Genomic DNA, 27,367 nt, shown 5'->3' with positions numbered 1-27,367 from the left:
TCTCCTTTTTTACCTCCCCTGGAGGTCTCTCTTTTGGGGATCCATTCATAGGGATTGTTTAGGGACCTTGATTGTTATTTTTAAGATGTCAGATGTGAGGGAAAGAAAGACCTATAACTTCTTAATGTATCTATCCTGGGCCAGTGAAGTGTCTTATCACTTCCTGCCCTGGGACTATTCAATGGAGCTAATAGTATTCCAAGGCTCTTTATTAGGAGTCTTTTTTTTTTCCAGGAGACTGGCAGGTGGTGAGATTGGGAGAGAGTAGAAGTGAAAGGGAGGCCATGTAACTTTCATTTCCATCCCTTGTTTTATGTGATGGGTAGGAAAGGAGGAAAAGACAGAAGGTGTATCCTTTAAAAGGCTTTTACATGGAAAGACTTGCTTGAAATAAGGAAAAACACAATGAGCAGAACCAAGAGAATACGGTATACAGTAACAACGATATTGTTTGGAGAAAGATTTTGAGCAAATAAGTCATTTTGAGTTTTTTAAGTACCTAAATTAACTATAAAGGACATAGAAGGAAAGTTGCTATCTGCATTCAAAGGAAGAACGATAAATAGGTGTATGTACAGGATAATTTTACATATATATCTATTTGTATCTTCTGGTAGCCATCTCTAGGGTAGAGAGGGGAGGGAAGAAAAAAAGGAAAGGAGAAATTTACACAATAATTTTATTATATATTTAAAAGGAATAGCAAGTTGTACATAATAATTTGCAGCTTCATGTACAATCATCTTTTTAAAAAATATACTATGTTATGGAAATGCTTGTTTTATTCCATAAATTAAAAATAAAATAAATTTTTAAAAAAGGGGATTCTTTTATGTAGACTCCCTTCCTCTGGTCCTTATTACCTCCATTTTAATCTGTTTTCACTGGGGAGGGCTCAGTGTGCTGCTAGGAGGCAAGCAGTGAGATGTTATTGAGGGCAGCCAGCCAGTCATGTACTCCTGAGGTCACTGGCCTCTGTACCTGTTTGTTCTGGACTTCTCTGAAGTGTCCTTTTACCCAGAAAACTTGTGTAAAAAGAGCACAATAATAAATGATCAAAGAGCCTAGAAAGCCTTTAGCCATTAATACTCTCCAGAGGTGAGAGGGCAGCCCCAGGTGCATGCTTACTGCCTTGCTGAGTGGCTATCAGCCAAGACACATAATAGGGGAACTGACTTTACTCATTGAAAATACAAACCTCTTTGGGAATACATTTAGAAAACTTAGACCAAAGTACTAACTAGAAAATACAAATATCCTAGAATTTAACCCCTTTCACTTGAGACTTAGTGAGACTGACTAGTCTGTTGTTTTTAAAAAAAAATCAAGGATTTATAGAATTGCAGAATTAGAAGGTAAGAGGTCCTTTACTCCATCCTCTTCCCAGTTACGACATGGAAAAATAAGCTCTGATTTTTTTTTTCAACATTGTTATTGTTAATATTATTACTTAAAGAAAGGGGCAGCCAGATGGCATATGTGCCAGGTCTGGAGTTAAGAAAACTCATCTTTCTGAGTTCAAATTCAGCCTCAGACATTTACTACTGTGTTTCCCCGATAATAAGACACTGTCTTATTAAATTTTTTGGACAGAAAAACACCAGAGGGCTTATTTTCAGGGGAGGGCTTATTTTAATGAACATTGACAGCAATTTTAATAAACAGGTAAATGTGAACAAAAAAATGTACCTTTATTCAATAAGCAAATCACTGGGGAAGAACAGGATGACGCGCTCACTGCTGCAGCTCTGATTGGATGCAGCTCGGAGCGTGGCGTGCGTTTCACGGTGGAGGGAGGGACGGTGCATACAGAGGGTACCGTAATGTAGCATGTAGCGCAGGGGATCACCTTCACTACAGTAGCAATCTCAATAGGGCTTATTTTCGGGGGAGGGCTTATTTTAGAGGAATCTTACACAGTAAGGGGAGGGCTTATTTTCGGGATAGGTCTTATTATCGGGGAAACATGGTAGCTGTGTGACCTTGGGTAAGTCATTTAACTGTTTGCCTGTTTTCTCACCTGTAAAATGAGCTGGAGAAGGAAATGGTGAACCACTCCAGGATCTCTGCCAAGAAAATCCCAAATAGGGTCCCCGAGAGTTGGACATGACTGAAAAAGAATGAGCAACAATAAATACTTAAAGGAGAGGCAGCTTGGAGTATTAGATAGAAATGTCCTCCTTCTGACACACATTGGCTGTATGAGTATGGACTAGACCCATGACTTTACTGGAGGGAGCTCTCTCCAGGGTCATATGGCCAATAGACATTAGAGGCAGAACTTGAATCCAGATCCTTCTGGCTCTGAGACTAGTTCTATTTTCACAAGGCTGACAGCCCATTGCCTATGTGACCCTGGGTAAATCATTTAACTTTTCATTGTGCTGGGTAACCCTCTAAGAAGATGTTGTAGAACACCGGCCCTGGTATAAGAAGTTTCTCATTGGGAACTACCTATACCAATTAAATATTATTTCCTTTAGCAAGTATGGGAAAGTTAATATTTGTCCTCAATGGTATATGGGAATCTATATGGTCAGTAAATGTGTGTGAGGGAGGGCACTTGTAGAGAAAACACAAGACCAGAGCCTATGAATGGGGAGGGCCCACATGCAGGGGAGTCTTGGAGCCATATATAAAACTTCCTCATTAAAAAATGAGATTTATTGAAGGATATCTAAGGGCTTCTGAGGGTGGTTTTAGGAAGGCTGGAGATGGCCAAGACTGTCTGGGGAAGTGGCACCTCACTTACTTGCTTGCCTACTTTCCCTTTTTGTACAAGAAAATCCCATCTCTGACATGTTTCACTTCCTGTGGTTCACTAGATTGGTGAGGATGCAGGGTCTGAGTTATAGGTATGCCTCAGGATCTCTGAGCATTATAATTGGTTGAGGAGGTGAAGGAGGGAGAAAATGAAGCTGAAAGAGAGTCTGACTGACCTCCATGACTAAATTTGGGCCTGTCTTCACAGAGATAGGGGGCTTGACTCTGATGCCTTTGATTAGACTCTAAGATACTCTCCCCTGCCCATGTGGTTTTGGGTTTATACAAAGAATAGAGGTCAAATTTTGTTCATGGCTTGAATTTCTGATTTAACTCAACTAACCTGAGTTAGTCTCTAGACTCTAAAGTATGCTATGGGAATATGGGCACCATAATTAAACTAACATTCATTCAGGGGCTTTGATTCAGTTTTTCATATACTGGGATATTATATTTATTCGATGGGCTAACAGGCAACTAAAAATGTGTATGTGTACACATACATTTTCTAACCAGTAACAACAATTTGTTGCCATTTGTAAAGGAAAATGGCATTTTAAAAAATGAATGGATGGCACTTAGAAATCTAACTAGCAAACATATCCTTGTATTGTGCTGTTTTTCTTTTTTTTTGGAGGGGAGAAGGCAGGGCAATTGGGGTTAAGTGACTTGGTCAAGGTCCCATGGCTAGTAAATGTCTGAGGTCGGATTTGAGCTCAGGTCCTCCTGCCTTCAGGGCCAATGCTCTATTCACTGCACCACCTAGCTGCCCCTAATATATTGTGCTGTTTTATGACACATCATGGTCATTAAAACCACAAATAGTTCAGTGGGTCCTGACATAATACTATAAATGTTCATTCTTCTTGTTGTTTTGCTGTTTTCAGTAGTGTCTGACTCTTTGTGACTCCTTTTGGGGTTTCCTTGGCAAAGATATTGGAGTGTTTGGCCATTTCCTTCTCCAGCTCATTTTATAGATGAGGAAACTGAGGCAAACAGGCTTAAGTGACTTGCCCAGGGTAATACAGCTAGTAAGTGTCTGGGGCAAATTTGAACACAGGTCTTCCTGACTCCAGGTCTGGCACTCCATCCACTTCAACATCTAACTGCCGTTGTTCGAAAATTTCTCAAGATGTGGAAGATGGAATGTAGTCACTCAATGAAAACCTCATGGGATTTTGGGTTACATTGTGGAGCATGGTGACCAGGACTAAGGAGTCAATAACCATGTTACATGTACTCTGCCCTGGAGTCAGACCTCTTCTGGAGTATTGTGTTTGGTTTTAGAAAAGCATTCACAAATGGAAGAGTGAGAAAGCAAGACAATCCGGGTACTGAGTGGTTTCAGGTTTGATTCTTAAGAGATCAGTAGAAATAGCATTTACATAGTGTTTTGCAAGGCAATTTTCAAATATTATCTCATTTGATATTCATCATAACCATAAAAGGTAGTTTATATTATTCCCATTTTACAGAAAAAGAAACCAAGGCAGACAGAGGTTAAAGGACTTGCCCAGGGCCACACAGCTAGTAGGAGTCTGAAGCTGGATTTGAACTCAGGTTTTCCTGACTCAAAGCTCTATCTGCTGTACTAATTGTACATTACAATATATTGCTTAAAGAGAACTGGGTCTGACTAACCTGGATGGAAGATATAGAGGAAAACATGGTAGTGGTCTTTAAGTAGCTAGCTGAAGGGCTGGCATATAGAAAAAGTTTTTTTTTAGTTTGACTCCTGAAGGCAAATCTAGGAGTAAATGGGTGGAAGTTTCAGAATAGCAAATCTAGACTTGATGTAAGGGAGGGAAATTGCTAGTAACTAGATCTATACAAAATGGAAATGAACTGTCTCAAACAGCAGTGAGAACCGTCTCGATGCAGGATTTTAAGCAAAGGCAGAGTGATTACGAGTCTTCTACATTCATATCTAACATGGTATAACACTAACATTTATGCTAGCTAATGTTCATTAATACAGTAAGTTAACCTTGATATAGCACTTATTATGTGCTAGGCACTATACTTTCCAATTATTATCTCATTTGATCCTCACATCAACCTGGTGCTATTATTTTCCCCATTTTATAGATGAGGAAACGGAGGCAAGCAGAGGTGAAATGACTTTCCCAGAGTCATACAACTAGTAAGTGTCTGAGACTGGATTTGAACTCTGGTCGTTCTGACTGTGCCACCTGGCTGTCTATAGGGCTTGGCTTGAGAATCAGGAAGTTCTGGGTTAAAATCTCACTTTGTATACTTATTAGATATGTGACACTGGGTAAGTCATTCAACCTCTTTAGGACTCAGTTTCTTTTATTTTTTTTTGGAGGGCAATTGGGGTTAAGTGACTTGCCCAAGGTCACACGACTAGTAAGTGTGTCAAGTGTCTGAGGCTGGATTTGAACTCAAGTCCTCCTGCCTTCAGGGCCAATGCTCTATTCACTGCGCCACCTAGCTGCCCAGGACTCAGTTTCTTTATCCATCAAATGAAGGGGTCAGCATCACAGTGCCTCCATAGGCAACGAAATGAATCAGGGTCATGATGCCCAAGTTCCAACTGCCTCTAATGCCATAGTCATGCTGATCACACATTTCATGAGTTGGAGGGTCGTTTATTTTATTGTTTAATTTTTTGGTTATTTACATATTGGGGACAATGTGAAGAGTAATGGGGAAGTAATTTTTTACCTTGAAACTTTAACATATCTTCTCAGACACATTTCTATACAACTATACTTAGATGTACATGCACATTGATCACCAACACACCATTTCTCAGTGATGCCCTTTAACTTTTTCTCTTGGTTTTCTCTTGATTGGTCCTTAGTTGCCTGGCCCCATAGAGATCCAAAGTTCCCACGGTTGTGATCACAATCAATGCTGACCCATCTCATCTAAACTAGCTGGTTTACCCCAAGGAAGAATGACCCAACAGGACTTCTCAAAGGCTAAGGCTCCATATCTAAACCAGAAAGAACGTGTAACTGATCTGTGACAAAATGTCTCGTTCTCTTCCCTCCAGAACAAGAAGAGCGGAGCCGGGAGCAGATTGAACAATGGCGTCAATGGCATTATGATGGTCTTTACCCACCATACCTCTATAACCGTCATCACATCTAACTTCAAGCTGGGAGCAGCTCTATCAGGAAGTTTGAAAGAACATTTAGAAATGTTGGCTACACGCACACACACACATGCACGCACACAGCTGGGACACTCTGGTTGAGAGATATTGACAGTTAGGAGCCTTAAGAACCTCATCATGGCATCCATTGTTTCCCATGGCCTTGTAAAGCCCCTCTGGTTGGTTGGCTAGGAAGGTCTGGGCTTTTTCTTCTTTATTTTCAGATGCTTACTTTTTTGTGTGTCCTGAAGAGTCCAAAAGCCAAAGTAATCCAATATAGCAGGCCCAAACTTAGAGTAGTTTCTCCTTGTTTTGCTCTTCAAAGCTGGATGGCTGATCAAAGGAACAGAGCCCAGACTAAGTCAATAAATAAAATATATATTTGCTTTCAGATTGCTTTGTAATTTATTTGAGGAATACCATATTTACAACATAATATTTTTTAAATTCTCATTTCCAGTTCTGAATTCTCTCCTTCCCTCCTTTACCTGTTCTGAAAGGCAAAAAAATACGATACCCATTATACATATGAAGTCAGGCAAAATAGAGTTCCATATTATTCTATGCAACACTTTTTCAAAGAAACACTTAGTTGGTGCCACCAAGTTAAGTGCTTATTAAGCTGTAGAGCTCTTACCAACTGTAAGTCTGGTGTGATAGTGTGATGGTAGAAAAGGCCCCAGTTCTAGTCAGAATGTCTAGGTTCAAATCCTACCTCTCTGAGTGAAATCAACCCTCTTATTCACCTCTCTGAGGATAATCTGAGTGTCCCTTCCATTTAGATGCTTTTTTTGGTGGTAGAACCATATAGCATACTGTATGTTATATGCTAGAGGTCTCTCTCTGCTAACAGCACAGGTGCTGATATATTTTTGTCTTGTCTTGCTGATAATTTCGTCTTTCAGAAGGTAAAGGAAGTGTTGAGGAAAACTATTTCAAAGGATACTCATTCATCTTCCCTTGCTAGGACTCAGAATGAGCACAAGCAGATACCATGAAACTAACTGTACCTTGCATATGAATATATGATCCAAAAGATGAAGAAACAGAGAATTTTGAATTTAAGCAAAAATGGGCACATGGGAGGACCAGATTCCAATTAGTTGAAAATTGCATTTTGCCATTTCAAAAAGTTACTCATTGCTTTTGCATTCCATCCCAGTTCCTCTACTTCCAGGTTCCTTTTCTAATCCTTAAACCAGGTATCGTAGAGATTAGCTTCTTTTAGTGGAAGTTCTCCAGCATAAATTGTACTAGACAGAGGATCAGCTAGCTGTTCATTAGCAAAGGCTCCAGGACATTGGATGCTGAAGGCCCTTCCAAGGCTGATTCAGGGCCTTGTGCTTGGATGGAGGAATTACATCAGGCAGCATGAATTTGGAAAAGGAATGACAATCTTACATATTGTGAGAAGGGGAGAACTTTGTTCAGGGAGACAGTGGCAGCAAAGAGATGGAGAGAGAAGTTAGAAAAGCAAGGCTGCCAGAGACAGAGAGCAATCTAGCAAGGACCAAAAGGAACCCAGGAAGTATCTTGATGACTCCAGAGTCAAGCTGAGACATTTTGGCAATTTCCACTATGCTCCCTGAGGGGTTAACAAATCTATGTGCTGTTTTGGGTCCAGAGGCAGGAGAAACTAGATGGTCTAGGTTTTGTAGGGTCTAGAGGCACTTCCACTTCTCCACAGGTATTGTTCTTGAGGGGGGTAAACAGACTATCCCAAGAATCCAAGCCCTTCATAATTTCAGGTAGGATGCACTAAAAGCTGCCATTCTAGGCCCAAATTTACTTGATACTTGGAATGAGCCCTTTGGGGGCAGAACTGACCTGGTGGGTGATTGGAGGGTGAGTACTTCAATCATGCCTCACTCTTCTGTAACCAGTCAGTCCTTGGCACCCCATCCATCACTGCTTTCACCATTAGGTGAGAGCAAGATTTCATGAGCTACAGCTGACATAAACATTAAATGGTGTTCTTTAAAATTCTTTTTAAGCATGTCACTGATAAAAGCAGTAAGGTGTAGCCCCAATGCAATATTTACAGCACCCACGATCACAGTAAAGACCATGACTATAAGTATCACATGACGTTTGATCACAAAATATACCAAACTCTCCAGATAGAGGATAGAACTGAAGGATTTAGACACCAGAAAACTGAATCCCAAAACCAGTAAGCTGATTCCATCATAGTACCAAAGATATTCAGAAATCATAACACCGAGAACCATCCTTTAGCCTTCTCACAAATCAATACAAGATCAATATTTACTCACAAAACTCTATCTCCTTGCCTGAGCCCTTCTGCCCCCCACCGTCTGGGTAACTCTCCACCAGCTTCCAGTGAGCTCCGCTGTATCCTTCAGCAAAACTCCTCCCACCACAGGCTCCATGTGACTACATTCAGCCTACATTCAGGGGGCAGAATTTGCTTTCAAAGCAGGGGAGGTCTTCAAACTCCCCTACTGGTCTATTAAGGAGCAGAGAAGATCATGCTTCTATAATCAGTCAGTCCTTGGCTAGACCATCTGGTTTCTCCTGCCTCTGGACCCAAAGGGTTCCCTAGGGCGAGCTCCATGGATAAAGGCTATTCCCTCACCAGGAAACCAGATTTGCTCCTTCATCTCTATTTCTGTTATCTTTCTATCTCCCACAGTTGACTGCTCCCTCCCATAGTTCATTTCTTTTCCTCCCTCCCCTCACAACTGATGAATCATCCTCAAAGAGGTATGAATGGGTCAACAAGCAATCAGATATGGGTAAAATTCTAAACCAAGCAAGCAACAAACATTTAAGTGTTCACTATGTGTTAGGTATTAGGCTAAGTGCTGAGAATACAGAGAAAGGCAAAAAAATAATCCTTGGCCACAAGGACTCACATTCTAATAGGGGAGTAAACATGCAAAATAAGGCTTTTAATTTTAAGTTGCCCAGGTCCACATCTAGTTCTACTCTCTATCCAAGAAGCTAAGGAAATGACTTGTCTAAGGTTTCACAGTCAGCAAGTAGCAAGGCTGGGATACAAACTCTCCTGACTTCAAACCTAGTGTTCTTTCCACATCATGCTAACAGAGAAACCAATGAGCATCACTTTTTATATATACCTTCCATGCACACATTTCCATTAAGTGACAGAGAGCGCCACAGAGATTTTTAAAAACCAGTTTTTTTTGGTGAGGGATTGGTCAAAGGAAGTTTTCCTTTTCAGTGGCCAGACTTGGCAGTCTGGTTCTGGATAAATAATCCTGGCCGGAAATGTTTACTAGGCTCAACTGTGAATTCTATTGCCTCCCTCCCACCCCAAATTCTTAACAAGGGTTCCATTATACCAGTTTTCAAATACTGTATTAAATTTCAGCAATATCCTTGGCAGGGCAAACCACACTCTTGCAAATACTGCCAAGGATGTGGGTATTGTCACATCTAAGTTAGAAATTAGTAATAAGGAGAATTTGTACTTTTAGACAAGGAATTCCCTTGGTAAAATTGTGAAGAAAAATGTGCCTTTCATGTTTTTATGCCATTTTTCTCCCAATCACCATCTCCATCTTGCCCAAGAACACCATATTCTCCAAATGGCAAAAGCCATAAGTTCACAAAGCTTTAGTGTGAATAACTTTGAGGATAACAACTGTTCCCAGGAACTATTTTAGTAGATAAGAAATAAACATGGCAGAGGAAGGAAAATTAAAAACCTAAGCATTAGTCAATGCAGATGTTTTTTTTTTTTGCAGTGGGGCATTCTTCTACAACCTCAAATAATCCCACCAGGTGACAGGCCAACCTTGCTTTGGGACATTTGGGTTTTTTTTAATCTTTTATTTAGCTCATAATTACTATGCCTCTAACACTCATAAAAGGTCATTAAATAAATCTTGATTACATAAATATTGCTCTTTTGAGGATTTCATGAGTCTTAAGGAAACATGAAGGTAGAGTCACAGTATCTTAGAGACTGAGGTTTAACCTCTTACTTTAACCATTCCAGGAATGGGGAGCTCCCTCTTTAAAAAAAAAAGCTCATTTCATGGAATCAAATTGAATCTGCCATCTGAAGTTTTCATTTGTCTTTAGTTCTGCCCCTTTGGAGACACAAAAAAAGCAAAATTCCCTCCCCGCATGATAGCTGTTCAGTCCTCTGAGGACAGCCATGGTGATCTCTGTTGTCTTGTCTTCTAACTGGGGATCTGCTGTTGTTCCAAACTCATGACGTGGCCTCCATATGCTTCTCATCTTTATTGTGTGGGACCCAGTATGTATGGGTTAGGGAGATGCTTCATCTGGAGACTGTGCCACTATTAATATAATCACATCACACTGTTAGCTTGTTTTGTTTGTGGCCACCTAAAGATTCTAGTTCTCTTTTTTTTCATGAGTTGACACCAATCCATGTCTCCCCCCCTCCTCACTTAGAATCATAGAATGTTAGAATTGGAAGGGACTTCCTCTCATTTTGCAGGTGGTAAAATGAGGTCCAGACAATTGCCTTTTCTGGAGACAGAGGAAGAGCTCAAGCTGGAGAACAAGGTTTCTGACTTACAGTTCAGTGCACATTACTTCCCAACCTAAATGTGGAATGTGATTAATTCCAGAAGCATTTATTAAACATTTAAATATTACTTAAAACATACCCCTAAGCTACCCAAAGGATGACCAACCCAAGGAGTAAAACATCTAAATCAATCTCCTTCTTTATCATCCAGTTTTTCCTTTTTGAATGATTGCTTATAGAGAATCAGAGGACCCGGGCTTGAATCCCAACTCTGACAATTACTTCTTCAGGGCCAAGTCACGTTAGCTTCTTTAGGCCTGTTTCCCTCAACTACAAATTGAAATAGTTTAGACTAGATGACCTCGAGGAGCCTTCTCAGCTCTAAATTTAAAATTCTATGATTCTACTTCAACGATCCATCTGGAAGGTTTAACAAAGCCAAGATGAATATCTGATCTGACAACCTAAATACTGTGTAAGATCAAGTTACCAATGATCAGGTTAAGAAAAGGACACATGTTTACTAAGGTAGTATAGGAAACATTTAATACACTGCAAAGAATAAGGCTAAAGGAGTTGTGTGGCTCATTCTTGTAGTGAGAAGTAAGCTTTTTATTACTACTGTATGAATATTCATACAGAGTAAAGAGTAGATCCCAAAATCAATTCTACCAGCCTGGGGTATGCTTCTTATTACTGCTATATGAATACTCATACATAAACACTGGATCCTAGAATCAATTCTACCAGCCTGAATCAATAGTAAAGGCCATCAATTAATTAGCCGCTAAGATCAAAGACCAGCACTATGAGTCTTTCTACCACGTTGGTAACAACGCGGAGCTCTCTCCAGTCCATCTGGTCTCTCATTTTGCTCAAAGGAAAAACAGGTTTGCTGTGTAGCAACAGAGTGTTCCTAAGGGTCCAGAGAATCTTCAAAAAGCTGTCTGTGTTCAGGTTTTGAGGAAGAGCTTGCAAAATGCTTTCAAGGACTCAGCTGCTTTAATCCGGTAGCTAGAATAGCATGTTCACTTGAAATGTGCCATTACAAATGCTTTGGTGTTCCCAAGTATTTTATGGCTCAGTGAATTGAGATAAGTGATTAGTCTTCTTTACTAGTAGACAATAAAAACACCTTCTTGAAGAGGTGATACTCCAGAGAGTGCAGCTGTAGACGTATGTAACTTCAAGAGAAACAAAGCAGCCACCTACTACTATACAAATTTAGAGGGACTTGGTAAACAGAAATCTTATAGCTCAAGGTCCCCCATCCCTAGATGTGCAGTAGCTCCCTCTTGTTTTAATCCCATACGACAGGTTTCTATAGGCAATGAGTTATTTGCTTTCAGGAGTCATATTTAACAATCCTTCACAGTTTGTACTGGAAAGGGTTGGAGATTCTTAAATTTCATTGACCTTTTTCTTTTTTGGAGAAAAACAAAAACAATCTCTTTCTTTAGCAAGGTCCTCTAAGCCATATAAAGTGTGCTGATCATTGAATCAAAAACACTTCAGTGTTTTTTTGTACATATTTAAAAGGCTTTTTCATCCATTCATTTCCTGAGAGTCACGGAGAGGGAGGAGGCTGGTATTCTTAGGGCTATTGTGCAGAGAATGAGAAAGAAGTTCAAAGACTAGATCAAGGTTGCAAAGCAAAACAGAGATGACAGGAAGAGAAACCAACCACCTGTCTTCCACTCTGAGTGTAAAAAAAATCTGTCTGGGCCAGAGAGAGGAATGGATCTGTTTATTTCACCACTGGGTGTTCAATAAGTAGTAGCAGACTTCTTATCCTTGTACATAACGTCTCATCCTGTACAAGAGAAGACAGATAGCTCGGCTTAAACTGAATGTGCTAGCTGGGAAGTGTGCCTTCTCTGAGTTCAGTAATTTAGGCATCAGTCCCTGGGAAAAAAACAGGAAATACCTCTGTCTTCATCTCTTATTTTAAATGTCAATATCAGCACTCAGACCAATACAGTGAAAGTAAGAAAGTGGGTGTTCTTTTTGGCTTAAACTTCTTTTGTAGAAGTATCCATTTATGGTCAATATTGAACCAATAGGTTGTTTTTCTGGAGACACAAGAAGCGAGGTAGGTAATATGTTAACTACTGAAGACAGGGCTATTTAAGGCTATTCAAAAATCTGGGATGTTCTTCTCCTCTTGGTAACAGGGTCTCTCCACCAATTTTTGGTCCAGTCTTCTCCTGGAAAAATGAAAAAAGTTCTTAATCAGAGACTGACCAGCATTTCTTGTATTGGTTACTAAAACAAGGTGAAATAACTGAGCTTGAAAGGAACTTGTATGTTACTTACTTTTAGCATTCCATCCCTTTCCCATTTGAAGAGGCCACAATTACTGAAATAAAAGAGAAGTCTGAATTATTAAGTGTGACACATGCCTACACTCTTAAAATGTTAATAATCATAGAATGTAGGGGTTTGGAAGGGACTTCAGCAGATGAAGAAGCCATCCCATGGCTAAAAAGCCTTTATACTACAACACACCCAACAAGTTATCAGCCGACCCTTGCTTTGAGACCTCAAGGGAAGGGGCACTCACTACCTTCCATGGCAGACCATGCCACATTTGGGAAGCTCTGAATGTAAGGAAGTTTTCCCTTAACTTCTATCACTGTTCTTAGTCCTATCCTCTGGGGTCAAGCGACTCTAACCCCTCTTCACAAGACAGCTCTTCAAATACTATGTGAAAACAGTCATCATGTTCCATTGAGTCTTTTCTGTTTCTGGCTACACATCTACATTTCCTTCAGCTACTCCTTATGTAGCATGGACTTGAGGCCCGTCATCATAGACTGACTTCTTTTTAGATACTCTTCAGCTCATCAATGCCCTTCCTATGATGCAGCACCCAGAACTCAACACACTGCTTCAGATGTGGTGTGACTAGAGAGGAAACAATAAGATGGTCTCTTTCTTATCCCTCTCCTAAGGCCAAGATCACATTAGCTTTCTTGGCTGCTACCACACTAAAATTAATTCATCTTGCAGCCCACCAAAATTTTCCATATCTTTCTCAGACAACCTGCTTTCTAACCGTATCTCCCCTATCTTGTATTTATGAAATTAATCTACTAAAACCAAGGATAAGACTTTAGATATTTATCCCTATTAAATTTCATCATATTCTTCCTGGATCCTGATTCTATTATCTCGTATGTTAGCTCACCCTCCCAGCTTTGTGCCACTGGTAAATGTGATGGATATGCCACCTGTACCTTAGTCCAGCACAGAGCCAAGTATAGAATCTGGGGCATTCTACTTGAAACTTCCTTCCAAGCTGACACAGAATCTTCAATGACCACTCCAAGTTTAGTCATTCAGTCAGCTCCAAGTCCACCTAACTGCACTATCATTTAGCCCAGAAACCTCACAGCCTATACTACTGAGTGTAGCCAGAATCAGATTGAACAAAATAACACAGAACATAGATCATGTTAATGAGTACATTTCTAAGTCAATACATGGCCTGTAGGGACCCTTACATACAGTTTAGTGGCTTCCAGTTCACTTGGGGTTTGACACCATTGATCCCACTTTCTCTCTATAACATTTGGTTAAAATCTAGGGAAAACCATCCATACAGTACTGTTCTGATCTACCAATTTAGTAACATTGTCAAAAATGGAAAGAAATAAGGTCAGTGAGACTTGACCTTTCTGCAGGAAGCCATGGTCATGTTTTGTGAGCATCCCCTTTCTCCCTAGATGTTCACTCATCATTTACTTGATAATAAATTCTGCTAACATCTTTCCAAAAGAAGCGCTTATCAGTTCTAACGAGCCTGCTGTTACAGCCAATTATTATGAAATCCAAGTTGAAGGTCACTCTACAAATCCAAACAAAAGGAGTATATGACTTCAACTTTTTAGAAGTCATATACTCTACGAGCAGATTCTCGAATCATAATTAAGTTCTCATCAGGCCCTAATAAGTAAGTACTTGATTTTTTTGATAGATTGATACTGGGCTGAAGTTCAGTTTTAGGAGGATCATACTGACACACACTGTGTACATGGGCAAGATACGTGACTTTAATAAGAAGGAGAAAGGGAAAGGATAAATCTGCTTTTTAGGTCTAGAACAAGGGTGGGAAACCCACTGTCTTAAGGCCACATGTTGCCTTCCAGGTCCTTAAGTGAAGCCTTTTGACTGAATCCAAATTGGGCCACACTTAAGGGCCTAAAAGGTCACATGTGGCCTTAAGGCTGAAGGTTCCCCACCCCGGTCTAGATAATGAGTTGTCTTTTTCTCTATTTTCTTTCAACTCAAAAAAGTTTGTCAGGGCCAAGGACCAAGTATATCCCTCTGCTCTGGAACCCAAAATAATCAGCACCAGACAGATTCCCAAGCACACTGTTAACTTAACAAGCTAAGGTCATGACATTGCCATGGATGAAGGACAGGGAAGTAAGTCGAACATCATAACGAAATGTTGATTTCTTTCCCAGACCTTGTCATTTGTGTCTTACAAGGCAAGACTTGAGCAAAAGACCTGAGTGTGCTTACTGCTAGTCCATTCCCTGAGATTCTAATTAATCCTGCACGTATCTTGTTTGTACACAGCTGTTTGTATGTTGTGTCCCTCATTAGAAGGTGGGCTCCTGGAGGGCAGGGAATGTCTTTGGCATTTCTTTGTTTCGCCAGTACTTAGCACAGTGCTTGGGATGAAATAAGCACTTAACAATTATTTGTTGACTTTGAAAGAAACTATCAGAGTCACAAAGGCCAGGAAAAGCCAGATTCCAATTTCCTTCTGAGTTTTAGAGTTATTCTCCATTTCAAATCTTTGAAGCAGGCAGGATAAGAAAAACCAATTCTCGTCTTTATGGGAAAAAAATGGATGCTACTGCCAAGCTTCTATTCCTTTGAGACCCAGCCAAGGCCAGAAACATTCCTTAACCTTGGGGTCAAAAGTCCACAGCCTAACAAGCCCAAAGGCAGGAGTGGAAAGGTGTACCATCTCTGGAGTCAGGGAACTCCACCCATTATCAGCATGATCTTGAGCCAGTCTATTAAAATCCCTGGACCTCTCAATTTGCATATCGATAAAATGGGTGGGTTGGTTGTTCTGAGGTCCACTTCCAGCTCTGAACCCATGATCTGAAGGCATTCTTCCATTCTCTTCTGAAAATGACAGTGTCCCCATGGAGCAAACATGTCCAGGTGCTCCTGCATTTGAGCATTTTAGGGACTGCTACCTCTCAGTATAGAGAAATTATCATTAGCTGATATTATAGTTTTACATTAAAATACAAACAAAAAAAGTTTCCTCGCCACAGTTTTCAAAATCATTTCGGGGGAGTGAAGATCAGCTAGCAATTTGGGACCTTTATCTTAAGCATTTTATTCAGCAATCTATATACCTAAAAACTAATTCCAAAATTTTCATTGTTGGGAAAAAGAGGTCTAAAGTATTCTTTATACCACCAAGTTTTCCCTGTGTCACTGCCTATCCTTCCAACTCTAGTTTTAGTCCCAAACATTAGCAGAAGCTCCAATTTTATAATGGGCATCACCTCCACCCTTCCCCAAACCACCATAAGATAAGCAAATAAAGACTGAAAAGCTATTCTTCACACAATGGCTCTGACTGTATCTATGCAACATTATGGAACAGAAAGGAAATAGAGCCATAATGGTGCCCAGAAATAGAAGTAACGGCCCAGGTAAACACCATACCTGCAGTGCTTCTGAGGGAGCCTGTCAAGAGAGATGGTTCTATTTCCACAGGGGCACTTGAAAAACCGCTTCACACCATCATGCCAGTGGTAGTCATGGTTCTCATTGCCACAGGTCTCCAAGAGCTTGAAATGGGTATAGTTGCACTACAAAAAAAATCAACATGGCATTGTTAAACCAAGAGCTTTAAAACAACAATAATAGCCACATACTCTCACACATACAGCATAATAATAGCTACATACCCCAATATATATAGTAAAGTACATATAAATAAAATAAAAAATAAAAATAATATATGTAGTTTTTATATATATACATAGTACATACAGTACAGTAGTAGTATTTGCAAATCATTTTACTTATGTTAATGCATTGTATCCTCACAACTATCATGTAAAAGAATTCTGAAATTTGTCGTGCTTGGTCCCAGATTTTAGCTAGAGGGGCAGATTCAGGCCCCATCTAAGTTACAGCTTGTTAACAATTTGTTCTATCTTAGACGACAGTGGTTTATTTAAGAGGAGATTTTCTTTCAGGTTTAAGTTGGATGAGATGGCCTCATAGAACTGGCCATTTGACTAATGAACCTGCAGTCCACTAAAATCCCCGGAAAGTTTTTTTGAACCTAAATTTAGGATGACTTCACACTTATTCCTAATGGTTGCAAATATCCTGAGCTTTCTCAATTTCAACTAATCCCTGGGAGATCTTTTTGTCACATGTAACCCAATTTCTTCTATTTCATGAAGACAAACAGAAACGTTAAACATGCAAGATTTAGTGATAGCTATGACAAAAAATAGGGGGAGCTGGGTGGTGTAACAGTCAGATCACTGGGCCTGGAGTCAGTAAGATCTGAATTCAAAGATACTTACTACCTGTGTGACTTTGGCATCCTCACATGGGTTTTCTAATAGGGTAAGAGATGTAGCATTCACATATCACAGAAGAACTGGAAATAGAATGTCATCCTGCCACCTAAGGGAAGCTGTTAAACTTTTGTATTCTTTCCTACTAGACTTTCTACCTCTGCCCTGTTAGAGTAGTTACTATCTGTTCTCCAGGATCCTCAATAGCTTTTCAATTAATGGGATTTCCTTTTAATGATCTTTTCATTTCCATTGTTATAAACACTGGCCCATTCACTTGGTTCTGCTCATTTTGAGCTCCATCAATTCATATAAACCTTCCCATGTCTCCAAACTCCTTATATTTGCCACACCTTATTGTATATTATTTCATTACATTAATAGATCTTTTTTTTAAGTTTTTCCCCAATAAATGGGAACGTACTATGTTGTTTGCTATAACAAATAATGCTTTGCTATGAGTAGGCTGGACTTTCATTTCTCTCTGACTGCCTTAGGGTGTATATCCAGTAATGGTGAAGTCAAAGGGCATGGGCAGTTTTGTTACATTCTTGTGTTATGTAGAATGGTTGGACAGTTCTACCAACAATGCATTTGAGGGCCTCTTCCCACAGTCCTCTGGAAAAATAACTGTTTCCGTTTTTTGTCATTTGTATCAATGTTGAGGCAAAACCTCAGTCGCTTAAATTTGCGTTTTTCACATTTTAGTAATTTGGAGCATATTTTCATGTAGTTATCAACAGTTTACAATTCTTTTGAAAATTTGTTCCTATCCTTTGAACACTTATCAAGTTACTCAATTTTAACCACAAAAGAGTATAATCACCAGAGTAATACAGACGGAATAAAAGGTATTAGAAAGTGTTGGGTGCAGGATGACAAATGCCAAACTGTCCTGGAATGCTCCCCATTGTATAACACCAGAGAAGTTCATCTAAGGTGAAATGAAATGATGAATTTTACTTCTTCCAAAATTGTAGAAGAAACATGGAGAAAATTTTTTACCTTTGCTGTAAATTATGCAAAAAAAAAAAAAAAAGAACAGCTTACTCAGGGTAATTGCAAAACAGAATTCTTAGCCTTTCATGAGTGTTTTGCTTTCTTCTTTTTTTTGCTTCCTTTTTTTTTGGAGGGCAACTAGGGTTAAGTGACTTGCCCAAGGTCACATGGCTAGTAAGTGTGTTAAGTGTCTGAGGCTGGATTTGAACTCAGGTCCCCTTGACTCCAGGGCCGGTGCTCTAGTCACTGTGCCACCTAGCCACACTGAGTGTTTTGCTTTCAAGACCAATGAAACCAGACACACCCAAAAGAATTCTGTATAGACCCCCCACTTTAGGGACTATCTAACATCTTATGCAGTTGCCAAACTGAGCCCTCAGGAGACTTTCTTCACTCACCGTTTTGCACGTTACCACTCGGCATTTCACTTCCCTAATACTTTTCATTTTTTCTTCCATTTGTTCTTTTTTCACCAGTGGTTCAAAATAACGTTCTTGTAGGTCTGCCTCAGCCTGGAAAAGCAGAGTTGGAAGGGGAGGCAAAGATTCGAGAAGAGGAAGAACTGAGAACATACAACAGGTGCTCTGAAAATGTTCTGAACATCAAGATGACATTAGACAATCCCTCTGAAAAACGTCCCCAACACTGAAACAACATGGCCTACCTCTCACAACACCCTGCACTGAAATGATTCGATGTTTTTTGGGGGGGGAATAAACTTCAGAATGGGAGGAGGCACAGAGGAGAGAGAATAAACGGGTATGGGTGATATGTTCTAATCCAGACAATACTAAACAATAGTGTTTCAGGAAAAGACGATACAGGAGGAGTGAGGTGGCAAGTGGAAGGATAGAAGTAGCAGGAAAGAAAGGTGGAAATGCCAATTCACTGGTGGAAGGGGGGTCCCCAATGAAGAACGCTCCCACAGGGATCATCTATAAGGGAAGATGGGAACTGTACAATGGGTCTCATCTGTAGGGACTCGGTGCTCAAAGAGACCAACACTGTGGTCACTGTGTCAGGAGTCTTCTTTCTCCAGGCTAAATATTCCCAGTTTTTTCAACTAACCTTTTTTATAATATGGACTTGAGGTCCCTCACCAAACTGGTTGCCCTCCTATGCTTCACATATGGTCTGACCACGGCAGATATAGCCGTAGGGTCATCTCCTCCTTCTTCCTCAAAGCTATACCTCTCTTAAATCATCCCAAGATTGCATTAACCCTTTTGGCTAATACGTCATCCCACTGTCTCTTACTGTACTTGTAGCATACAGAATTCCCATTTCATTATATTAGGTTCAGCCCAGTAATCTAGCCTGTCAAGATCTTTTTGTATCCTGTCACCCAGTATTTGTTGATTGTTAGAAAAATATCTTACATGAATGATGGTAGTTGAAAGTGCTAATTGAAGCCTAAAAGCTATTTTTCTCACCCCCTCTCTTCACTAGCTTGACACTATCATTGAAGAAAGGGGTTGCACTAGACTGCTGGTCATTGTTCTGTTTAATGGGGTATTGGTAAATGTCTTGGTAAATAATTTCTCATATAGTAGACAATGAAATGCCACACTAGTACTAGGTGGTATTGAGTAGCTGGGTGGTAAGTGCCTTAAAAGACAACATCCCACAAGTTCCTGTTCGCTGAAGACAAGTAAAGGTGTGCACAGTCCTGGGGCTCTAGCCTTCTAATCTGGGGTGAGTCAACATGGGAACATTTGGTGCCAGGCGGTTACCTCCTTCAGCACCTCAGTGTGCTTGGATCTAGCTCTGAGAACTTTCTGGAACTCTTCAGATTCTAGGTAGGCCAGTTGCTCTCGACGTTTCTTTTGCGCAGGTTCTAGGTCATCTTCAGCTACAGCAGAGAGAAAGCATCACTTCACCGTGTTTGGTTTTGCAGTGATATTCTGGGGTCAGTTTCCTTATGATCTCCTCCCACTGCCTAATGCATTCTCTGGGTAAGTCACTAACTGCTTTGATCATCAGTCTCCTCACTTGTAAAATGGGGACAGTAATACCTACATCTTTGCCTCCTAGGGTGGTTGTAAGGATTGCACTCGGTAAGCCTTAGCATGCTGTATAAACAATTATGTAATTACACTAAAACCATTCTATTATTAAGGGCAAATCTGACCTGGAAAACCGTGGGCAGGGAAAATAGGACTGTAGCAATCAACCTGGTTTCTGATCCTGACTTTACCTGCCCAAAATTGTTCGACCATGGACATGTCACCTTGTTTCCCTAAGATTTAGTTTCTCTGTCTATACTATTTTTTTACTCCCTACCTCACAAGGTTGTCAGAATGAAGAAAGTGCCTTATAAATCTTTAAGGGTTATGGAAAGGTAAACTAGTAAACTGGTCTTAAACATTAAAGTAATACAAAATACCAGTTATAACTTAAAAACCATCAAAAAGAGCTAACCAGGTGCCAGGCACTGGAGATACAAAGACAAAAATGACAGAGACTCTAGCCTTAAGGACCTTACATATTATACACTAGACTGAAAAAAACCTACAAAATAAATACAAGATGATTTTTTGGGGGAAGCACCAGGAGTTGGGGGAATGACCTAATATAGAAGATAGGCCTAGAGCTGAGCTCAGAAGAAATCTACGGCTTCTGACAGGTGGAGTTGAGAATGGAATGTAGCCCAGGCAAGGACAAGTCTTAGTGAAGGCGCCAAGATGGAAGATAGAATGTTATTTGTAAGGAACAGGAAGAGGCTCTGGTCCCATGGAAAGAGCACACTGACTTGAGAGTCAGAGAAACCTGAGTTCAAATCTTACTCCTTTCCTTACCCTGTTACTTATGCCTCCGTGACCTTGGGCAAGTCACCTAGTAAGCTTCTCTGGGTCTTTGTTTCCAGTGTAAAATAAGGGAGTTGGACTATATGGCCTCTGATTTCTTTTCCAGTTATAATTCTATGACCTTGTGAAATCCATTTTGCCCCAGATAATTGCCCTGAATGCTTGATTTATGGTAGTAAAAGGCTGATACTCTTTTCTACAAGGATCATGTTAAACAACACAGCTTGGTTTAGAATTTTGGCTGAAAAATGGAGTCATAGAGTACATTTATGTCTCTGAGAGATCACTGAATTAATATTTAAAATATATAACATATATCACTGTTAGTTTATGTAAATTTAGGCATAAAAATCCATCAGCACGATGATAGGAGAAATTCAATTCAGGTCTTTTTTTTTTTAAAGCAATCGGGGTTAAGTAACTTGCTCAAGGTTACATGGCCAGTTATTTCTGGGTGTGGTGCTAAGTATCAGAGCCCAGATTTGATCCCCGGGTCATCCTGACACTGGGGCTGGTATTCTTACTTGCTGAGCAACCTGGCCGCCCCTAAGCAATTGGGGTTAAGTAACTTGCTCAAGGTTACACAGCCAGGTGTTTCTGGGTGGGTGCTAAGTGTCTGAGCCAGGATTCGATCCCCAGGTCATCCCGACACTGGAGCTGGTGCTCTTACTCGCTGTGCTACCTGGCCGTCCCCAATTCAGATCTTCTTACAGAAAAAAAAAAGTTTAATGGAACATTCCCTTAAAAATGTATTTTAGGAAGAACTTTGGATTAGTTTTACCAAACAACTAGAGTAAACAAGAGAGCAGGGGTGGCTGCTGATTGATCAACTGAGGAAAATTTTCAGAATCATCCTACTTTAGAAAAGCATGTGGATTTTTTACCCCATATGCAATTTCTACTTACTGTACCTGGTGGTGATGAGGTGCTTTTCTCTACACGCTCTGTTACACTCTGAAGGTCACACTGCTTCCGTTTAACACAATTTGGATCTGCTTTTGTAAGGACCTGGCCTTTGGCTCTCAATTTGGCAATAGCTGTTAACTAGAAAAAAGAGAGAGGGCATAAAAACCAAAACAAACAAACAAAAATCCCAATGAGCAGATCATGCCCCTCTAGTGTAGAGGACGGAGAAAATGTTGGTGACTTCTGGGAGTAAATAACAATAATTCCTTGATCAATTGATTCTGTTGGACAGAGAGATATTTTTTTTTAATGTCATTTAAAAATCATTCTAGAATATTTGTATTCATTGCCCCACATTTCTAAGTACATTTGAAGCAAAATCAATGCTTCTTTGATTACTGCTGACATCTCAGGGTCATTATTCTGAATGTCACAGGAAACCATAGATATAGCCTTAGAATAAGAATTCTTAATCTTCTTTCTGCCATGGATCCTTTTGGCTGTCTAACAAAGTCTATGAATGTTTTTAAATGCATAAAATGAAATACATAGGATTACAAAGGAAACCAACTATATTGAAATACAGTCCTCCCCACCCTCCCTCCCCCCAAAATAGAAAACTATTCATAGATGCCTGGTTAAAAACTCCTTCTCCAGGAGGCAGAGGATGTTGGGCTGAATGTATACTGACCCTTTCCTCCCAACACTGCAATTCTTATTTACTTATATTAGTTTTGCTAAATATAAGTAACGTTCCTAACTTGAGTTTGTTTTCTTGTGATTTGTACCTTTCTCCTAAAAGCAGAACACAGAAAAAAAAATCTGTGAATGAAGGTTCTAGTTAGTAGAGAGCTTTATTATTCCTTCCTAATTTTTGTCCTAATTTACCCACTCATCCCATTTGAGAATTAAATCAGGAAAAATGTCTCCCCTCCACAATTCACTCTTCCCTACTTGTTTTTCTGATTTGGTAACAACCTGTACTGTGAATGGAGGTTTCCCTAAGTAAACAGAACATGTTTTGAAGTTAGCAGAGACAACAAAGATTAAAAGTTAAAGGACTAGGGGCGGCCAGGTGGCTCAGTGAGTAAGAGCACCAGCTCCAGTGTCGGGACGACCTGGATCAAATCCAGGCTCAGATACTCAGCACCACACCCAGAAATAACTGGCCGTGTAACCTTGAGCAAGTTACTTAACCCCGATTGCTTAAAAAAAAAAAAAAGAAAAAAAGTTAAAGTACTAACCAACTATTTACTCAACACGTACTTCTGAGATTGATAGGAGAGCTAGTCAACACCCACTTCTCCACCTCCATTCAATTTTCCCTGGCTTCATATTACTCATAGGTTAGGATGCAGAGCACCTAATGAATCACAAATTTTAGAGGTGGAAAAGATCCCATTCTGGCCCAACTTGTAACTGGACAAGAAGCCATTCTACAATAAGCTGACAAGTATCCAGCCTTTTCTTTTAGACCTTTAGTAAGGAACAACCTACTACCTTTACAGTATTTCAGATGTGGTCTGACAAAGGCAAGAGCATATCTCCCTTAGCCTTCAGCACTATGCCTTTCTTTCTGTTACCTCTGATGGCACTGGCTTTCCTGGCTTCCATGTCATACTGTAGACTCATATTGAACTTGCAGTGTATTAAAGCCCCCATATCATTCAGATAACCTACTGTTTAGTCAAGTCTCTCCCCAATCTTCTACTTGGAAAATTGATTTTTTAAAACTGAAATATGCAACTTCCTATTTATCCCTATTAATTTTCATCTTAGATTTGGCTCAACGTTCTAGTCTGGCTATAGTGAAATGCATTGATTACTTAGAATTATAAATATCAGAACTAAAAGCAGAACTCTGCCATAACATTTGCTCCTTGTTCTCCCACGTCTGAAAAAAGCAAAAGGTAGTGCCTCAGCCCAGCAAGAGGACGAAATAATGCAATGAACTGGGTCAGGGTGCCAGGTAGACCTAAAGGAAAGGGAATCAGCATCCAGCTGAAGCCAGTCCTGTCCAACCATAAGTAACCTGGGGCAGGAACCAAAACTGGTGAAATGTGAATTGCCCAAATGGGAGCAGACAGGCTGAAACACAGCATCAAAAGAGAAGAAATCAGAAAGTGAGGAACAAGGAAAATAAGGGAAAAAAGGGCTAAATCAACATAAAAGACACTCAGATCAGAAGGAAAATGAATAATGACATCCTAAAAGTTATAAATATTTCTAAATAACTATTTCGAGAGAAAACCAACTGAATTAACAGCTGACAAAACACAGAACTCTTGGATTTCCAAGTGAACATGGTAACACAGCAAGATGTTTCAGAATAGTTCAAAAGATAAATCAGAACCTTGAAAGAAATCTAGATAAGAATAAACTACAGAATTTATGACCAGCACAGAAGAAAGGACTAGTAGAATAGAAAATCCTGAATCCATGGTAGGAAATTTCTCTAAGAAGCAAAAGCAAGAACTTATTGGGAATAGAAATATACTTAAATTAAGGATAATCTGGAAGAGGAGTAAAAAGCAACAATGTTAAAAGAACATATTATTTCTATACAAATAAAACATTGGTCTTGAAGATGTGACACACAGAGACAATTTAAGGATCAACAACCTGCCAAAGAACATGAAAAGTGGAAAAGCCTTAATGTCATAAAGTAACAAGTAACACATGAAAATGGCTCAGAACTTCTGGGTACACAATACAAAGTACCAATTGAAAGAATCCATAGATCACCTCCAGCAAAAGATTTCACGCTTCAAACTCCAAGACACAGAGAGGTTACATGTAATTATTCTAATGGCAAACATCAAATTTAGCAAGAGGACAAGAGAAAGACCTTCAAATATAAAGGAAAGGAAATTCTAATAACAAGTTGTAATGCATAAACCAGAAGACAGAAAATGGAATAGATTAATATATTTGGAAAAGCAAAAGAACTCAAGAGGAGACCTAAAAAGACATAGCCTACAAATCTAAGCCAAATCACCCACAAGAAAGGTCAGTGTTAGAAACATTCTTACAAAAAGAAACAGAGACATGGGTGTATTTGACTTATAAACACCTCAAACAACAGAACTATGAGAAAGGTAAATAAATACAACCACTTAAGAAAGAACAAGTGAAGGGATAAATCATGCCATTTGTGAAGACTATTAAAGAGGAAAAAGGGACACCTAGGGGTTAAAAACCCCACAATAGAGGCACCCAGGTACTTCTTCCTCATAAAGAAGTAAACCAGGAGATAAAGATTAAAGCAGAATTCAAAGAAAGGAGAAGTGACAGTGTAGAAATCCTGAATTAAATCCAACAACCTGCCCAATAGCTAAATCAATGAATTTTGTGAAAATAATTGAAGAATGGGAAGGTACATAAAAGGTAGTGGGGAGGCAGAAGATAGAGAATGTTGGTGTCCCCTAATCAAGTCTAAGATAAACAACAAAAGGAAAATAACTCCCATAATCTCTCAGCAAGAAGAGGTACTATAGGAGGATAGGTGACATGTCAAAGAGAAGGACTGGGGAGATTCTGATGTAGCAGCGGATGGAGTTCATCTGAAGAATATGCCCATGGCAGGAGAGACATATCCTGCAATGAGAGAGGGAGACATGAGCAGGGCTCTCATCTGCAGGGATTGGGGCACAAGAAGACGACTCGCTACGTCGGTGAGTGTTGCTCCTCCCTGGACAGCATAGCACGCCTCAGAAGAAGGGAAATCAGAGTTACTGGAGGCACATGCAAGGGCATGGATCCAGAGAGGAGACGATAGACAAACGAAAATTATCATGGAGAAGGCAGAGGGTAGCATTAGACTGAACTGGGGACACAGGGAAATTTCTACCATAGGGCAATGCTTCTATTCTCACAACTTCTTGCAGGAATTGATGTCTTCGTGTTTCGTGGAGGCAGTTGTAATTATTCCACCTCTGATGCATAATTCCTCTTTTGTGGGTTGGTTTTTTTTTTTGGAGAGTAAGAAACAGAAAAAGGGGAGAGGAACAAGATCTACAATAGCATCAACATAGAAATTGGTTAAAAGAAGAACCTGAGCTTGGGACTTTAGAAGCTTGAATTCCATGACAAACACAGAGATTAAAGGAATAAATAGATATCAAGACCATGAATAAAATAATAAAAATTTAGAATGGACAGAAAAGAGGATTACTGAAGAAAATAAGGTAAAGAAAATATTTTTTTTTAAGAAAAAGAAAACTAGAGAAAAACTTTCATACAAAAGAACTTGGTGGGGAGGAAAGTAGGGCTAATTTGGAATTAAGCACTTAAATGAAAAGAAGATAAAAAAAAAGAGAAAAGGCAAAGAATTAGATAACCAGTGAAGAAAATTGAATCAATAAGTTAAGTAAAATTCCAAAGCCAGGGAAAGAGTTGGCAAATGGGGGGGTGGGGGTGGGGGACACTAAGGGTTGAAGTTGAGGAGCTTGTGAGAACAGGACTGCCTTCACATAAATTAAGCAAAAATAATCTCAGGGACAAAATATTGTCTTAAAAAAGGAAGGAGAACAAAAAACCCATTCAAATCAACTGTACCAGACTGTGGGCTGCCTTTCAAAGTTCATTTGGGCCAGCTGACTTGAGTAGGACAGCTGCTCTCTTTTTTTACCTCCTTAATTATCTTAGCATTTAACTACCTACTAGTCAGTTCTGTTTTCTCCTCTCCAGCCCACAGACCATACTCTTCAACAGAAAAAAAAAGATTGAAATGTTCTGTCTTTACAACATCTATTATTACACCATCCAACATGAAATGAAGTCACTTTATAAGACTCCTGTTTGACCTTTCCTCCAACATAACAACAAAAAATCCCTCTCTTTTGTTATTCTTAGATTTCCTTGCCAACCTCAGTGCATTTCTGAGCTTTAATTGCTCTGAGACTATTTTTATAGGACTACATAAATCTTTTTAGTTATCTTCCATTTGCTTTCATCTTTCCACACTATGAAAGTTAAGATACATATGCTTCCTTTCTGTTAACAATATTTTCAGGCAAGGGTGTGTGTATGTGTGTGAGAGAGAAAGAGGAAGAGGGAGAGGAAGGGAGAGAGGGAGAAAGGGAGAGGGAGAGAGAGACAGAGAGAGAGAGAGGTGGGGAGGGGGGCAGCTAGGTGGTGCAGTGAATACAGCACTGGTCCTGGAGTCAGGAGGATCTGAGTTCAAATCTAACCTCAGACACTTAATACTTACTAGCCGTGTGATCTTGCACAAGTCACTTAACCCCAATTGTCCTACCTTCCCCCTCCAAAAAGCAAAAATAAAATTAAGAAAAAAAAAAGAGAGAGAGTGAAAGGAAAGGAGGGAGAGAAAGAGACAGAGAGAGAGAGAGAGAGAGAGAGAGAGAGAGAGAGAGAGAGAGAGAGAGAGAGAGAGAGAGAGAGAATGTATGTGAAAAACAGAGGGGTTGACTGGATGGTCTCCAAGGTCCCTCTAGTTCTGGGATCCTGTGACTCTGTGGCCTATAACTCTTTGCATGTCATTAATCCTCCAACCTGGTAACTAAATATCGAGTAAGAATGATCAAAATACAACTATAAAACTCATTTCTCTGTTATATTCATATAGCACTTGATCTTAATATGGGATGAAATTTAAGTCTCTTAGAATGTTAATCAAATTAAGCAATACACCTTCAAATACAACAAACCCTTGCTTCAGTTTAAGATTCTTAGTAGGCAA

At 39.7% G+C, this 27,367-nt stretch overlaps 1 protein-coding gene across 1 annotated transcript in view; it reads right to left on the bottom strand.

The window, feature by feature from the left end:
- Window positions 1-10,875: 10,875 nt before the first annotated feature.
- The window catches only part of LOC138175997 (protein MCM10 homolog), a 48,605-nt gene continuing 32,113 nt past the window's right edge, over window positions 10,876-27,367 (bottom strand). The window contains exons 15-20 of the mRNA XM_069106668.1: window positions 21,672-21,804; window positions 19,687-19,805; window positions 18,352-18,465; window positions 16,083-16,228; window positions 12,696-12,738; window positions 10,876-12,586 (exon numbers count right to left, since the gene is read on the bottom strand). Coding sequence (XP_068962769.1) covers window positions 12,503-12,586; window positions 12,696-12,738; window positions 16,083-16,228; window positions 18,352-18,465; window positions 19,687-19,805; window positions 21,672-21,804 — 639 coding nt within the window. The 3' untranslated portion in view covers window positions 10,876-12,502. The remainder of the gene's footprint in view (window positions 12,587-12,695; window positions 12,739-16,082; window positions 16,229-18,351; window positions 18,466-19,686; window positions 19,806-21,671; window positions 21,805-27,367) is intronic.

This window comes from Petaurus breviceps, unplaced genomic scaffold, assembly GCF_028583685.1.
Source record: "Petaurus breviceps papuanus isolate PSGF00001 unplaced genomic scaffold, PetGlider_PUasm1.0 80, whole genome shotgun sequence".
In the NCBI taxonomy this organism is placed as follows: Eukaryota; Metazoa; Chordata; class Mammalia; order Diprotodontia; family Petauridae; genus Petaurus; species Petaurus breviceps.
The sequence above is the reverse complement of the archived record's forward strand: the minus strand, read 5'-3'. Positions and strand labels throughout refer to the sequence as shown.